The sequence below is a fragment of the Bactrocera dorsalis genome, chromosome 5 (genome assembly GCF_023373825.1).
Source record: "Bactrocera dorsalis isolate Fly_Bdor chromosome 5, ASM2337382v1, whole genome shotgun sequence".
In the NCBI taxonomy this organism is placed as follows: Eukaryota; Metazoa; Arthropoda; class Insecta; order Diptera; family Tephritidae; genus Bactrocera; species Bactrocera dorsalis.
In genome coordinates this window covers 28228658-28244175 of record NC_064307.1, presented here as the reverse complement: position 1 = coordinate 28244175, position 15518 = coordinate 28228658, and the positions used below count along the sequence as shown (strand labels likewise).

Genomic DNA, 15518 nt, shown 5'->3' with positions numbered 1-15518 from the left:
ATCTCTGTGTGCAAAAAGACAATGTCGATTAGATGATCTCAGCTGTGTAAAATTCTTGAAAACCATATGATTCTTTTGTTAGTTGTTGGTTTATACAATACTAAACACTACCGTCAGGCACTTTGTACATGCACTTTTGTTTGACTTTTCTGCTCTTTGCGCTATTCTTCAAATGTGTTGTTATTTTGTTTATCAGCGGAAATTTTAGCAATATTAGCGCATGGTTAAAGGAACAAAGAGGAATGTCAAATTGATTGACGATGGTGTTGTTAGCTCTGTTCGCGCACTGTTATTAACCTAAAATGTATACTAACAGTAAAATTTTAAAGTAAAATATTTAATGTGCACAATTTAATGAAAATGGTGAATTAAATAATGCGTTAGTATAATTTAAATATAAATATAATTTTAATATTAACGCAGGTCTTTTAATATTTTAATTATGTCTTTTTTGTTGTTTTAGAGATCAATGGAGTCAGAAGGAGAGATAACAGTTGGATCGCAGGAATATTTTCTTGGATTTCCAATCGACGGAGATAAATACGACTCAATTCTTCAATAGTTTATGATGGTGTGACAATTGTTTGTAGTGACATAAATTAAAACAAATTTAAATTCAAGGAAGTATTTTTTCAATTGTGGGTTAATCGATTCTGTCATCGACTAAACATACCTTAACCCAGTTGTTTTCTGTTTAATGAATTAACACCCACCCACCCAAAAAACAGCTGATATTGACGAATCGTAACACAAAAGAAACCCTTTGTAGCAAAATATAAATATTTTACACCCCAATAAGACGTGTAATTCGGTAAAAAAAAAACTTTAATAAAATGGGTTCGTTGTGCTCGTCATGTTTTGGAGGCAATGGTGAATCATCTAACCTGATGCCATCACCGGTAAGCTAATTAAATTATTAAGTCTAAAACGTTTTTCAGCACATAAAATATATTAAACGATTGTTAATTGCGTTCCAAAGGAAACTCGACGTCGCCAACAACTTGAAGCAGCAGAACGCCGACGTGAAGAAAATGAACATAGAGGCATTAAAAACCCGGACAGTGTTCGAAGACAACAGCAACGTGCAGAAGATTTAGCTAGAAGAGAAGAAGAGGCTGCGCGAACAGGTGGCGGTGCCCCAGCATTAAAGGTATTGTAATTGACTTACAACAAATATAGCATGTGAATGATTTTCTTTTTACAGTGGCAAGCAAACTAAGTAAAAATACTTAAGGGAGTTTCAGGAACTAACAGCTTTAAGAGCGTATAATTCTAAGTATTCAAATACGTAAACTTATGTGCGTATCAAAAGTGTTTAAAATTTAAGACAGATTTACACATTGTTATACAAAATATTATACTAAGGGGGAACTTACAATGCTATAGAACGCTTTTCTAAAAATTTTAATAATTGTTAAAACTCTTGTTGGTAAATTTTTTTGTTAATTTTTCGTATGCGTTCTAAAGTGATATTGTTAATATATATGAATATACACATAATGTGCTGATAATAAAATTTGATCCCTCTTTTCGGTTCATGTGTAAAACAATTCAATTTGTTATATCACACAAAAATATTTTTTTATTATATTATATGTATGTACAAATTAAAAAAAAAAAGAAACAATACCAAAAACTAATGGAAGCACATTATGTATTTAATAAACATTTGCCCGTATTGCATTTTGTAATTTTCTATCTTTGTAAACAATTTGTTGTTAATAAAATTAGAGCTATAAATGTACTACCTATTTTATTTATTTCAAATGGGATTAAGAACTCAACTGATCACAACCAAGATATAAAGAAGCAATGAACACCTTAATATATAAATATCTTTATTAATATTAGTTGGTACTGTTTCAATTAACGAAACATTTCGTTTTATATACATACATATGTATATTGCATATATTATTAGGGGCAAATATCTTACATAGCAGAATGTGTGTGTAAATGAAACAAATAAATTCTCTGTTTAAGCCGAGAATAGCAATTGTCAAACTATTAAGTGTCATCATCACATTCTTTGTGACTCATATTCTTAAACGTCGTCAGTGTTTTTAATTCTCGTTTTCACATTCAATTCTCTTAATTTACGCCACCAATGGAATTATGATTAAACAAAATATAATATTCTATTTTTTGTTACTAATAAGTGTTGAAATATACGGAAAACGCCTTATTGTAAAACGTAAGACAACGAAAAGTGCTCCGGTCGAAGCGTGGACAGGTAAGTGGTTTCCTGGGCCACCACATCCCAAGGATGATTGGAAGGGAAAATGGTTTCCATATCCACCTTATACAAACAGGCAAATCTTAAATGTGCACGATAACAAACCACTTACGGCCACCGAAATTTGTGATGATGGCAAGGTATAGTATTAACACATTACATTTTTTTTTATATTCTTATTATTTTTTATAATATATAATTCTTATGTTGTATTCGCAGCAATATATTGGAATCGATTTTGACCCAAGTGATATTAGACAATCTTTTGAACACCTATGTTTAGCGAATCGCACATTATATACACCTAATATGAAGCGTGAAGCATTGCGAATGGAGTACTTTATCCCACCAGCTTACGTACCGCCAGTGAAGTGCCTTAATGAAACAATTACATATGATTCGATGTTGCCTACTTATGGTGCCTACCGTCCAATATTCCCGAAATATGGTTCATATATATTTATGCCTCCCCAAAGATATCTTACAGCTTTATCTCAAGGAGCCATTGTAATGCTTTACCATCCATGCGCTTACAGTGGTCAAGTGAAATTGTTGCAAAACACACTACGCGCCTGTATGTATCGTCACATCATAACACCTTCCCAATCCCTGAGTCCGGAACGACCACTTGCTCTTCTTGCATGGGGAAAAAGCTTGGAAATGTCTGTGGTAGATGATCATTTGGTTGTAGATTTCATGAAGCAGAATGCCAAGCAAGGGCCAAATTTTTCGACAAAGCCGCCAAATGGTACAAAAATGTACGAAGCGGGCTTACTGCAGGAAGCTCATCTAATTACTGATGCGAATGATGTCGAGATCTGTGGATATAAAGAGGGAATGTAAAGCCTTAAATTAATAGTGGTGCAATATTCCATTTGTGGAATACCTTAAATTAAGAATCGAATATTTTTATTGAAATTTACACGCCTTATTGGGTTTCAAAAATTTATAAAAGTTTATAGTTGATTCGTACCTATCATATATGTATATATATATATATTCGAAAACAAATATTGTTATTAAATGTTAAAAGTTAAATTAATAAAATTGTATAAAAAATTATAATTATTATAAATGGAACGAATGGGCAACTCTCTACCGATAAGTGGGAATGTGCGGAATGAAAAGACAACAAAAAACAGATGTTCTTACAGCTGAGCGTATTCGTTGGGTTTTTTCCATAAACCCGAATATTAATTTTAGGAAGTGCTTATCACTTGTTTTTCGTAATTAAATATTAAATGTGTCTACTAACTTGCATACAACAATAACAATAAGTTGCATTAAATGCATTTTTCTCTATATTTTATTGAGTGGAATAATTAACATTGAAATATCCTCACATTAGTAGAACCAGTACCGGTTACTCATAAAAAGCAAAATAGCCACATCACTACTATACATATTTTAGTATAATCTTTTGGACGATTTTCATTTACGAAGAGATTTGCTGAAAATCTTTTACACATTTCTCGTCTGCAAAATGTCTTTGACATTCTCGGATATTTGCAACGATCTCAAAACATTTTTAGAAAGTATTTGTAGAACTTGTAGCAGAATTGATAATGGCGAAGGGCAATTACAATTTAAACGTATATTTGCTGCTGTAGAAGAATCTCAGTCTGTTTTTATCAACGAAGCTTCCGAGATCCATGTAAGTGACGAAATCAAAGATGTGTATGACGAATTGTTGCTTTGGAAACTGAATGTAAGTTACTTTTTATAAGAAAGAAAACGAAATTTTACTATTTTTTCTCACAGATTAAGCCAAACGATGGATTGCCGCAGCAGATTTGTCACGACTGTTTAGAACGTTTAAACGGAGTAAAACATTTTCACAATTTATGCATTGACACGCAGACATTATTACAATCTTACATTAATCATGTGGACACGCTGCTTGAGTCTGGTAGCTTGGGACGTTTGTCTCCTCGTGGTGAATCTGTAAAAAGTGAATCACGTATTTCTCCAGGTCCAGGCTTGTTTAATCCAGAAGATTTAGTAGAGGAGTCACCGGAAACACCTGAACGCGCTGCTTTAACACTTAATTCTCCTCAATTAAGCCCAAAAACCCAACTAAGTCCTCGTTACAATAAGGAAGTTGTATATGCGGAAAGTTCTATGGGTACACCCCCACCACTTTTTGATGAAATGAATACAGAACCAATAGACATGGAGACAATGGAATATTTAAAAGCTGAATCAGATCCAGAGATGAAATTGAATAGTACTCTGCAAAGTGCACCTTCAGAAGATATCTTGCATCCATTAAATTTTATCAGTAGCAGTGAAGATGAAGACTCCGAGGAGGGGACCGTTACCGATACAGAAACAGATGCAATGTCATATGACTCAAATTATGCATCTAGACAGTCTTTGCAATGCAAGATTTGCATGGCTATTTTTCCTAAACGTGGATTGTTAAAAGAACATCGCTCGCGGATGCATCCACAAGAAAAACCATACCTTTGCAATATTTGCTCTAAAGGATTTAAATCAAATTTTCTATTGTCCCAGCATAAACACAAACACAGTCGTTTGGACTCCATTAAGTGTGAACAATGTAGCAAACGTTTTCGCAGTCAACTACATTTACAACGTCACAATAAAAACTTTCATCTTACTTCCACTTATACATGCCACATTTGCAATGAAAAGTTTGAAAATTATACACAAATGCGATTTCAGTATCATGTGCGCCAACACGGTGAAAAACGTTTTCAGTGCCAATTCTGCGACAAGTCATTCCATCAGAAAATTCATCAAATTAACCATGAGCGTACACACACAAAGGAGCAGCCCTTCTGTTGTGATGTCTGCGGAAAACGTAAGCTGTGTTAATAAGTTAATGCTATAGCAATTATCTAAACGTGTGCATTTAAATTATAATTATAGGTTACCGCCAGCAAACAGCTTGCAGGGAGCACATGTTAACTCACAAGGATCCTACTCCTTTTAAATGCTCAATATGTCAAAAAGGTTTGTAGTTTTGTAAGCACAAATTGAGCTATATTAAATGGGTACTTGATTTATTCGTACAGGATTTACCCAACGGTCAAGTTTGCGTTTACATTTGCGCGGTCACAGCAATCATAATAAGAAACCGATTTTCAACTGCGATTTGTGTGGACAAAGCTTCACGAAAGAATCGCATTTTGAATGGCACAAATTGAATCATAAAACATATTCTACAGAATCAAAAAATTCATTTGGATTGGAAAATCAAACACATATAAACGCACATGGAATATGTATGTAGCTCATATATATTTGTTTTTATGGTAAAAATTATATTTTTAACAATTTATTTGCAGCCCATAAAATGTTCTACTGCAAATTTTGTGATAAATCGTTTCAAAAACAACAGTTACTCTTGCTGCATGAGCGTCAGTATCATGGAAATATGGTTGAAGAAGAGGGCGACTCAGAGAGCGGGCATCTCTACCATTCGCACTTTAGTATGTTTGTCCAAATAAAATAAAATTGCGGGAATAATATACAAACAATTTATTTTATAGATCTAGATCGTGTATTACCACACCGGACTGAAGGCAACATTGACAAAGATATATTATCCCTATTCACTACATAAACCTATTGATAACCACTTATAATATCTGTATTATTCAACTTGATCTACAAATAAAACTGACTTTACCACTAACATATATATTTAGTCATTTAAATATATATAATAATTTATAACGAAATTAGAATACCTACACGTATAATATTTATATCCAAGGGTTTACATCTACCACTTCCTTACAGTATTTGACAAAAAATATTTGTATGCCGACTCTTGTGATGGAAACTTAACCACTACTTAACAAATGTTATTTACTCAGACTATATAGAATTATTAATCAGTAAACTTAAGCTTTTATTAACGACGTCGTAGCATAGAAATATACACTAAGTTGTCAGCATTATCATTTTATTAATTATAATTTTAAAAAGATCTGGCATCACTAACTCCTTTTATTCTTTCTTCTATCATTCGATGTTCGATACAGCGATTCTATAGAGGACTTCTGGAAGCAACATTTAATTTAGTTTTTATTTTACAAGCGACTTGTTCGAATTGATTTGATTAACTTCACAATACAAACACCCGTAATTCGTGGTTGTGCCCATTGTGTTGTTTTTCCTTTTGGTGTTTTTGCAAAGTTCCCTATAGTTTTTCTACAATATTTCAAGCACTTGCTGTGAACTGTCGGCCAAACGCATTGAACCAACAAAGTGGCTTACGTATTACAAACCAGAAAACTAAAGGAAAATATTACCGTTGTGAGGGGAGTAAAGTGCATCCAATAAGAAAAGAGACAAAACCCATAAAAAAACTATTTTCTAAAACAATTGCATCACGTGAGCATTACGTGAACGTCAAATAATATACGAATATTTGCAATATAGCAATTTTGGAAATTCAAACAGAGGAATTACACACCAAGCCACTCCATCCAATTACCCCAACGCGAACAACGTAACTTTCCATATTTTTAATTTTGTGGTATTTATCCACAATAACACAAAAACAACCTAAAATAAATTTCAAACACGTCTCAGCACGAAATGAACAACCTGCCCGACACTCCTGTGCCCGATCCAGGATCTAGTGGTGATAAACAAGAGGTGACAACAACTGTTCCCAATAAGTCTAGTGCACTTAAAAAGACCAGTCGTTATCGAAGTCGCTCCCTATCGGCTTCATCCACGGATTCGTTTAGCTCAGCCTCTTATACTGGCAGTAGTTCAGACGACGGTGACGATGTACCACCACGCGAAAAAGTTCAAAAGAATACCAAAGGTAATTCGGACTTTTGCGTGCGTAATATTGCCGGTCAGCATGCGTTTGGCCGGCGTGAAATCGAAATAGCCGAACAAGAGATGCCGGGTATAATGGCACTCCGGAAACGCGCTGCCGACGATAAACCGCTAAAAGATGCGAAAATCGTCGGTTGTACGCACATCAATGCGCAAACTGCGGTGCTCATTGAGACTCTAGTGGAGTTGGGAGCATCGGTGCGTTGGGCAGCATGCAATATATACTCGACGCAGGTGAGTATAGTATATGAATTAAAGCGTATAGTAGCTAACAGCTGTTATCTTACTAAAGGGGTTGATTCGTGTAAATTGACTTATATTATAAAATGTTTCATGCTTATGTCTATAGTATGTTCATATACATAATTGTTATAAATGTAAATTTGTTATAATAAAATATTTGCATTGTGAAATATCACCGCTATTAAGATCGCTTGACACAGCTATAAAAAATTGAATGTACTCGAAAATTGCGCTCTTATTAAATTAGCAACATTTAATTTACATACTATACCGTTTTATCTAAATCGATTTAAATAATTCCAACGAAAATAAAATGACTAACGGTCACATATTTACTAGCCTTCGGTTAGTATGATTACTATGTTTACATTATTTATCACAAATTAGGCCAAGAAGATATTTATATATGTGTGTATACATATGCATTATAGATAAAGCACTTTTCGTACATATGCATGTTGAAACTCATGAAAAGACTAATAGTACTGACATGCAATATTAATTGACTTGGTTTTTACAATGTCGCTAGAAAATAAATTAATGTACCTACATTTGAGCATACATATACAGTTACACATACATGTATAAATGTATTAGAAATTTAAATCAAAATTAAGCTCATGTGACTTGCCCAAAATTGCTTACCAAGAAACATGCCGCTCCTCTCCAGCACCTAAAAGAACCATATACATTTCATAATGCCCTTCCCACAATGACAACAGCCAACAATAGAAGATATTACTGTTTACTTAAAAGATTGTAAACGATTTATAATTGAGTAAATTCCAACACACTCACGTTCGGTAAGGAAAACAATATCGCTGGCTTGTGCACAGCGACAGTTTCAATTTCATACAATTGGCCACATAAGCATTGGTGTGATATAATGAAATTGTATATGCAGCGAAAAACTCCATCGATATAAAAGCTTAGATGCATAGGCAAATGACGTCAGTTAAATTTCATTCAAAATTCGAAGGGGCTGGATGTACAAACAAATATATAGTATGATTGCATATCCAACTGGACATACAAGTAACTATATGGCTATATGTAATAAAATATTGTTTGCCACTGTTGACTGTACTTATGCGAAGCAAGTTTGCATCTAGAATACCCTTCACGCTTGAATAGTTTCTATGCAAGAATTTGAATTTGATCGCGTGGATGTAAAGAAAATAAGCTTTCATAGTGGTTCGATAACGAGAGTTCCGATAAAAGAGCAGCATCTTTGTAAGAAAAGAACTTGTGAAAAGTTCTAGATCGATCTCGAAAACTGAGACTAGTTTTCATCCATACAGGCAGATCGACGCACATGTCAAAATCGACTCAGCTCATCGCGCTGATCATTTATACATATTTTTATTTTTCATTAACCTAACCTATATTGCTTGGAGTCTCCGACGTTTCTTTCTGGTTATCACAAACTTCGTGGCAAACTCAATATAAACTGTTCAGGGTATAAAAATTGTCGTTTAGTTTCCGTATTCAATTGCACCCAAACAAGAAGTGATCACATTTTGATTGACTCTCGTAATAATGTTATATGTACATACATACGATATATTCCAGTGGCCTACCAAACGCATAAGTTGAAATGCCAATATAAAAAACATATGTATCAGTGCTATATGCTCATAATCACTAAAAAAATATTAATATTTCAAAACAAAATATATATTTTTATGTAGAAATAATAACATATAAATATCTTCTAACTACTCTACATCTGCCACTGTAAAAAAGTTTGAAAATCCAACCAATTGGTTATAAGTATCTCCATATCTGAAAATATATTGTCAGATGTATCGGTTTGCCCCATTTTGACTGTCAAGTGCGCTAATGAAACTAAATAGCAGATAACACCTTAGTTCACGCCTAATACGTACATTCATATGTACATATTTACTGTTGTGTTTTCATAAATCTTCTGTATGAACGTGCAAATGTATACACTTACATGTATGTACATATATGTACAAGTATATTATATACATTTTCAAATGCAAATATTAGTCAGATTCGGCTGTTTGCGGTGAACTGTATCCATCACTTGTGAGCCTAATGCTCCGCAAACAGTAAATAAATAAAAATTAAATATTCAGCGATAAAGTTGTAGATAAGAGATTAAGACAGTAATTGAGCGTTTTTATGTTGATCATTTTTTTAGGACTTACTTGTAAATTATGCATTAATTATGCACAAATACTGTTCTACACATTTTAAATAATTATTTTCACCCTCAATAGTAACTAAAATTTTGTCAAAAAATCGAAATCTCACGTTTAAGCTATAAACAATTACATTTGTAAAGAAAGAATGCTTAATGAGTATTCTCGGGCTAGAGTAGCGCAACCGTTATCTTTTGGAATATGGTCAATACGCTTTTCTTCATAGTTAAGCTTTATTTTAAGCAGTTTCTACAATATTAAAATTCAGCTACGACATTCCCAGATAATATTTTTGTGGTTTGACTTTTATTGTTATTGTGAGCGTGCCAAATTCACTATTTTCAAAAGCTAAGGATGTCCCAACATTTCGACGGTTTTCGAAGTTTATTTTCATGCTAAATTTGGCTCTTTCAATTTTTGAGATAACGAACTGATATTTTGCGCATATTTTTTCTCCCGAAAAAGCTACACACTACACGTAAAGTGCGAATATTTCAATAAATAATATTTTTAACTACCATTTTATTTTGTTTCTTAAGAAAAAGGCTTCAGTATTTGTTCTAAGCAATTTTTTAATCTACAATTCTTGGAAATAGTTGAAGCAAAACTCCCTCTTCCGCCCCATTACCATCCCATTTATATTTTTAGGTGCGAAACCGACTATTTTGAGTTAAACCGCTAATAACAATAATAATAAATTAATTAACGGCAATATCAGATAAAAGTATTTATACATCCAAACAAATATGCTGGGTACAATAATGTTCTAAATTATCCAAGACGCCCTTTTAGCACCTCGACTTTCGTACAATAGAAATATACCGAAGTGTTAATTGACTTTATTAGCGTTCAATAACAGATCATTCAACATTTTTGTTAGACCACTCTATGGTATTCAAGATGAACCATTTTTAAAAGCAAGTGCTAATTGTCTACTCTTCTCATTCCTTCAAACTACTTATATTTGCAGAATGAAGTAGCAGCTGCATTGGCCGAAGCCGACATACCCATCTTTGCATGGCGCGGCGAGACGGAGGAAGATTTCTGGTGGTGCATCGATCGCTGTGTGAATGCGGAGAGCTGGCAGCCGAATATGATATTGGATGATGGTGGCGATGCCACACATTTAATGCTGAAGAAATACCCCACCATGTTCAAGCTCGTGAAGGGTATTGTGGAGGAAAGCGTCACCGGTGTTCATCGCTTGTATCAGTTGTCGAAAGCCGGTAAACTAACGGTGCCTGCAATGAATGTCAACGATTCGGTAACGAAGACCAAATTCGACAATCTCTACAGCTGCAAAGAATCCATACTCGACAGTTTGAAACGCTCAACGGACGTTATGTTCGGCGGCAAGCAAGTGGTCGTTTGCGGTTATGGTGATGTTGGCAAAGGCTGTGCACAAGCATTAAAGGGTCAAGGATGCATTGTATATATAACCGAGATAGATCCGATTTGTGCACTACAAGCCAGCATGGATGGCTTCCGTGTGGTGAAGCTGAACGAGGTGATACGCAATGTGGACATTGTGGTCACAGCGACCGGCAATAAAAATGTCGTCGTACGCGAACACATGGATAAAATGAAGAGCGGTTGCATTATATGTAATATGGGTCACTCAAATACCGAAATCGATGTAAATGGTTTGCGTACACCGGACTTGACGTGGGAGAAAGTACGCTCACAAGTCGATCATATTATCTGGCCGGAGGGCAAGTACATCATACTATTAGCTGAGGGACGTCTCGTCAATTTGTCATGCTCCAGCATACCGTCGTTCGCTGTGTCAATTACTTCAGCCACACAGGCACTCGCACTTATCGAATTGTTCAATGCGCCACCTGGCCGCTACAAGTCCGACGTGTATTTGCTGCCAAAGAAAATGGACGAATATGTGGCAAGCTTACACTTGCCCACCTTCGATGCACATCTAACAGAATTAACCGATGAGCAGGCGAAATATATGGGTCTCAACAAAGCCGGGCCATTCAAGCCCAATTACTATAGATACTAAAACATGTTGAAGCTAAGGATGGGGGAAAGAGCGCTGTGCAATTTTCGGGCTAGTATGTGATCTTTTACGATGTATGTTGATATCAAGAGCGGTATGCTGAGCTTAAAAATAAAAGTAAAAGCGGTAAAAAGTATTGGAGCGCGCGCGTAAACTGCCAACGAAAGTATTCTAATTTGAAAAAGTATTTCAGCTAATGTTAAAGTTGACGCTGAAGCTGTGAGCTTAAATACTGTATATGGTTAAGATTGAATTAAATTTAAAAATGAATGCAGCACTTATTAACAAAAAACACAAAATTGCGGAAAAATCACAACACGGCAAAACAATAATTACGAGTATACAATAATAATTAAGAGCAAAGTATAAAATTCGAATTGCAAACATTTAGTTTGCACACACACACATACACCCCACACAGTTTCATGTGCATACACGCCGTTTATAAGGCTTAGTAGGAAATGCCTCATGAATCCCAATGTAAAAAAGCTGATACTTGAACTTTAGCTAGTAGTATTTAGTTACTTTTCCTCCACAAGGAGGCGAAACACACTTGCCTATAGAATGATGTATGATGAAACATCAATCAATATTAAAATAGCATTAACACGTCGCCGCTGATGACAATGAGCTTCATGACAAACCAATAAAAAAAAAGTTGAAATAACTAACGAATAGTAAATATGATTAAATCAAGTTGTACTAAAACACGAAATCGAAACGAAAGTAATTCTGCAGTGTTCAATTTAAATATTAATCTGCAACATACATACATATTTAAAAGTAAATTACATTTGAGGCATTCTTTGTGCATGTGCACATCACGTCAACTTTTTAGTTTGTTCAATGTTTGATCATTCTACTTGATAAATATCAATTTTTGCTATGACCAGCAATGGTTTTTTTTTAATATATTAAATATTTGATCGCATTTTAGTCGCTAAATAACATTTCACATTTTTCGCTTGCTTTGTACACTAGTAAAAATTTAAAATTTTTTGCATTTAGCACAATTGAACCAAAACTTGCAGCTTTTAGTGAATATATTCCACTTTTGTTTAAAAAAAAATGTACTTATATTACTATATTTATTGTCTATACAGTTGTATTAAATACGTCTTATAGCGTCAATGAAACTAAGTTTATTTGCGTGTAAAAATAAGGTATTATGAGGAAAGCAAAATAATGTTTATAAATAAAATAAAGCAGAGTTTAATAAAAAAAAATTAAATCAAATTCTTATTGCTCTTCTATAAATAAATAACGTATTACAATTTCTTGACATTTTGAAAAAAGGAGCAGAGAACGTACATTTATAAATTTATATTTATATTTACATTTATAAATGTACGTTCTCTGAAAGGAGATCGTAACTGTCAGTTTGAATGACAGCTATATGCCATAGTGGTCCAAATAATTGCCTTGGTTTTGGACTACGTAGATTAGATAGTATTTGGAAATGGGATCTGACATGCCTTCATAGCCCTGTTTACATTCCCGGCAATATTTTGTGCTTGCAACATCAAAGTTTGCAGTGGCCTAATTACGTTGCAACAACTTTTACGTTTTCGAAGAAGATAATCTCTTTCATTCTGAAAATTTTCTCTGTCTGTTTTTGATTGGTGTTGATAAGTAGTTTGATACCAGTGCACCGTTCCGTTTTCGGGTTTGTAAATTTTATTTTTCTTGTAATTCATGCACAAAACATTCTGGCACGGTACGGTGGGTTTCGAAACTGACGCTGTTAAAGACAAAAACTTGTAAATGATGGTGTTTATATAAACCGTTCCCAAGTCAGTATGGCCTCCGTTAAATAAATGGTCAAAGGCCGACACCTTACTAGCTCTCTCAACACTAACGTCAGCTGGAATTATTCAAAGTCATATTAATAAATATCTACCAACATATATTCGTATTAGGGAACTCACCTATTAAGCCTTCCTTCCGATTTATTTTTCTTGGATTAGCTGCTGTTGTAGCGATAAAAAACATTCCTGAATTCATTTCTCAAAAATTGTGCCGAGTTGACTGTCCTTGAACGTATAAAAATCCGGGCCCGTTCTTTAGTGAGAACGGTTGCATAGACATTTTTCAGCCGCGCTTATAAAAATAAGTCTATTATAATTAAGTTTGAAGTCCTTTTGTGTAGAACTGCTTTTTGATAACTATTAAATTTTTTCTGCGGGGACGCCTGTTTTAGATATCCCAAATTAAGTTATATAATCACGATCCGCGCTCTTAAACGTTATTAACAAAATAATAAGTAAAACCTCGCCGTTGTTGCTTTTCAAATTGTAAACGTCTTGCTTTATTTCAAATTCAGTTGTCAATAAATCCAAATTTTAATTCTATTGCAAATGGTAAAACGTATTCAAATATTCAATATGGTTACGTACATACATACATTAAGAGCAATGCTAACTCTTTTGCGCTACACACGAATCCATCATGGACGTTTCCATGCACTTACTGTATTTTCTAAATTATATAAAAAAGTATTGATAATTCCGTATCAGATTTCAAATTCGTATTAAACATAGTCATTTTGGCGCACAAATGTTTTATATAACTATTATTATTGTTTACTTTATAATAAATTTTCAATTCTACTTTTTATATTACTGCGTTAGCGATACGCATGCTTTACAATCAAGACGTACAAACATTAACTTAAAACTTAGTGAAAAATGCGTTCGACCCATTTAGGCAGTCGGTATATGTTGTAAATCAATATCAAGGGAATTGCAAATAAAAAAAATTAAAGTTCTTAAAATTTATAATCTTGCATAGTATATACCACTATTTTAGAGTATGAAGCGTGTTAATTGTTTTTGCTTTTTTACGAAAATAAAATATATCATATAATATTCCTATGTTGCGATCTCAAGGAATTTCATCTGCTCTTGCTTTCTCTTCGCTTCCACCGATCTCATCGCATACTATTTAATCCAGAAAATGTGGTTTCAAGTGTTTTAGCATGCCAAATGTACGGAAGCGTTTGACTTTCATCACCTTCATTAGTTCATCATCGCAAATAGCGAATTGTTTATTTTTAGGGTCGTATAAATTACGCTCTTTTATAATGGCCCATACTTTCTTCACCACTACATGACGTGGTAATGATTCAGCACCCATTAAAGCGGACAACTCTGGCGAAAGGTTGTATGGGCGAGTAAATCCCGTTGATTTGCGTCCAGAACCGCCGCCGGCACCACCACCGCCAGCCTTCTTCTTTGGGCCCTTCTTTTTCGGCATTTCATAATCCGAGTCAGAGCCACCATCGGATTCAGAGCCGGAATCGGATCCATTTATGGACTTTCGCTTCTTCTTTTGTTTAGGTGTTGCCTTACGTTGAGTTGGTTGGGGGCGCTTTTTGGCTGTTTTCTTTTCAACCTGCTCTTCCTCTGAGGATGGATCGTCTTCTTCTTCCTCTTCCGCTGATGCTTCACTTTCTTCTTGTTGTTGATTTATGAAATCCATGACAATGCTATCAAATTCCTTTTTACGGCTCAATAGGGAACAGTTAAGTTTCTTCTCCACTTGCTCGCGCACTTTCTTCACCGAGACGACCGAAAGGTCCGCCGTCTTCAGTATAGCATTAATTTCTGCTTTTAAATCTTCTGTAGATATATCAGCCATTTTGCACAATGTTTACTTTACTTTTAATGTACTAAAATTATATATTTTTTTATTTTTTAATGCTTTATAATTTACTTTAAAGTTGTAGCAACAATTTTTTTGACGAAACGTGAAGCAAAGAACGTGAAATGATACAAGCAACGAGAAAAATTCGGCGTCTTAACTTTTTGCACCGATTAAAATTTATCGATTTTCATTCAATGTGTCGAGGGATACAAAAAATAGCACGATATAAAACTTGCTTAATATTGAGCGTACGTAAAATCATTCAACGAATTGGATTCCATCCGGAATGTGATAATTTCAGATTTGTTGTACAATTAAAAAAATACGTATTTTTTATAATTTATTTAGCTGTAAGAAAGTTGAAATTATTCATTTCAAATAAAAA

At 34.2% G+C, this 15518-nt stretch overlaps 5 protein-coding genes across 5 annotated transcripts; 4 read left to right on the top strand and 1 right to left on the bottom strand.

Annotated features, from left to right (window-relative positions):
* Positions 1-689: 689 nt before the first annotated feature.
* On the top strand, positions 690-1744 carry LOC105225050 (small VCP/p97-interacting protein). The gene is made up of 3 exons (XM_011203365.4): positions 690-899; positions 980-1150; positions 1205-1744. Exons 1-3 carry the CDS (start codon positions 834-836, stop codon positions 1217-1219), a joined length of 252 nt encoding a protein of 83 aa, XP_011201667.1. The 5' UTR covers positions 690-833; the 3' UTR covers positions 1220-1744.
* A 266-nt stretch (positions 1745-2010) lies between these two features.
* Positions 2011-3301, top strand: LOC105225049 (uncharacterized). The gene is made up of 2 exons (XM_011203363.4): positions 2011-2376; positions 2456-3301. The coding sequence occupies exons 1-2, from the start codon at positions 2116-2118 to the stop codon at positions 3077-3079; spliced, it is 885 nt and encodes a 294-aa protein (XP_011201665.2). The 5' UTR covers positions 2011-2115; the 3' UTR covers positions 3080-3301.
* A 96-nt stretch (positions 3302-3397) lies between these two features.
* Positions 3398-5898, top strand: LOC105225048 (zinc finger protein ZFP2). The gene is made up of 6 exons (XM_011203361.4): positions 3398-3944; positions 3998-5063; positions 5132-5215; positions 5278-5487; positions 5551-5694; positions 5755-5898. The coding sequence occupies exons 1-6, from the start codon at positions 3720-3722 to the stop codon at positions 5826-5828; spliced, it is 1803 nt and encodes a 600-aa protein (XP_011201663.2). The 5' UTR covers positions 3398-3719; the 3' UTR covers positions 5829-5898.
* A 332-nt stretch (positions 5899-6230) lies between these two features.
* LOC105225053 (adenosylhomocysteinase-like 1) lies at positions 6231-12724 on the top strand. The gene is made up of 2 exons (XM_011203371.4): positions 6231-7297; positions 10448-12724. The coding sequence occupies exons 1-2, from the start codon at positions 6812-6814 to the stop codon at positions 11489-11491; spliced, it is 1530 nt and encodes a 509-aa protein (XP_011201673.1). The 5' UTR covers positions 6231-6811; the 3' UTR covers positions 11492-12724.
* A 1041-nt stretch (positions 12725-13765) lies between these two features.
* Positions 13766-15273, bottom strand: LOC105225054 (uncharacterized). Its single transcript, XM_011203372.4, has one exon. It carries the CDS (start codon positions 15125-15127, stop codon positions 14432-14434), a length of 696 nt encoding a protein of 231 aa, XP_011201674.1. The 5' UTR covers positions 15128-15273; the 3' UTR covers positions 13766-14431.
* Positions 15274-15518: the final 245 nt, after the last annotated feature.

What these genes read in the sequence shown, in the direction of transcription:
- LOC105225050 (XM_011203365.4), top strand. Translation starts at nt 834, where the DNA reads ATGGGTTCGTTGTGCTCGTCATGTTTTGGAGGCAATGGTGAATCATCT. An exon ending in CTAACCTGATGCCATCACCG is followed by an intron (nt 900 to 979) that starts GTAAGCTAATTA and finishes TGCGTTCCAAAG; the next exon opens with GAAACTCGACGTCGCCAACA.
- LOC105225049 (XM_011203363.4), top strand. Translation starts at nt 2,116, where the DNA reads ATGATTAAACAAAATATAATATTCTATTTTTTGTTACTAATAAGTGTT. An exon ending in AAATTTGTGATGATGGCAAG is followed by an intron (nt 2,377 to 2,455) that starts GTATAGTATTAA and finishes TTGTATTCGCAG; the next exon opens with CAATATATTGGAATCGATTT.
- LOC105225048 (XM_011203361.4), top strand. Translation starts at nt 3,720, where the DNA reads ATGTCTTTGACATTCTCGGATATTTGCAACGATCTCAAAACATTTTTA. An exon ending in TTGTGATGTCTGCGGAAAAC is followed by an intron (nt 5,064 to 5,131) that starts GTAAGCTGTGTT and finishes TTATAATTATAG; the next exon opens with GTTACCGCCAGCAAACAGCT. An exon ending in TCTCTACCATTCGCACTTTA is followed by an intron (nt 5,695 to 5,754) that starts GTATGTTTGTCC and finishes TTTATTTTATAG; the next exon opens with ATCTAGATCGTGTATTACCA.
- LOC105225053 (XM_011203371.4), top strand. Translation starts at nt 6,812, where the DNA reads ATGAACAACCTGCCCGACACTCCTGTGCCCGATCCAGGATCTAGTGGT. An exon ending in GCAATATATACTCGACGCAG is followed by an intron (nt 7,298 to 10,447) that starts GTGAGTATAGTA and finishes TTATATTTGCAG; the next exon opens with AATGAAGTAGCAGCTGCATT.
- LOC105225054 (XM_011203372.4), bottom strand. Translation starts at nt 15,127, where the DNA reads ATGGCTGATATATCTACAGAAGATTTAAAAGCAGAAATTAATGCTATA.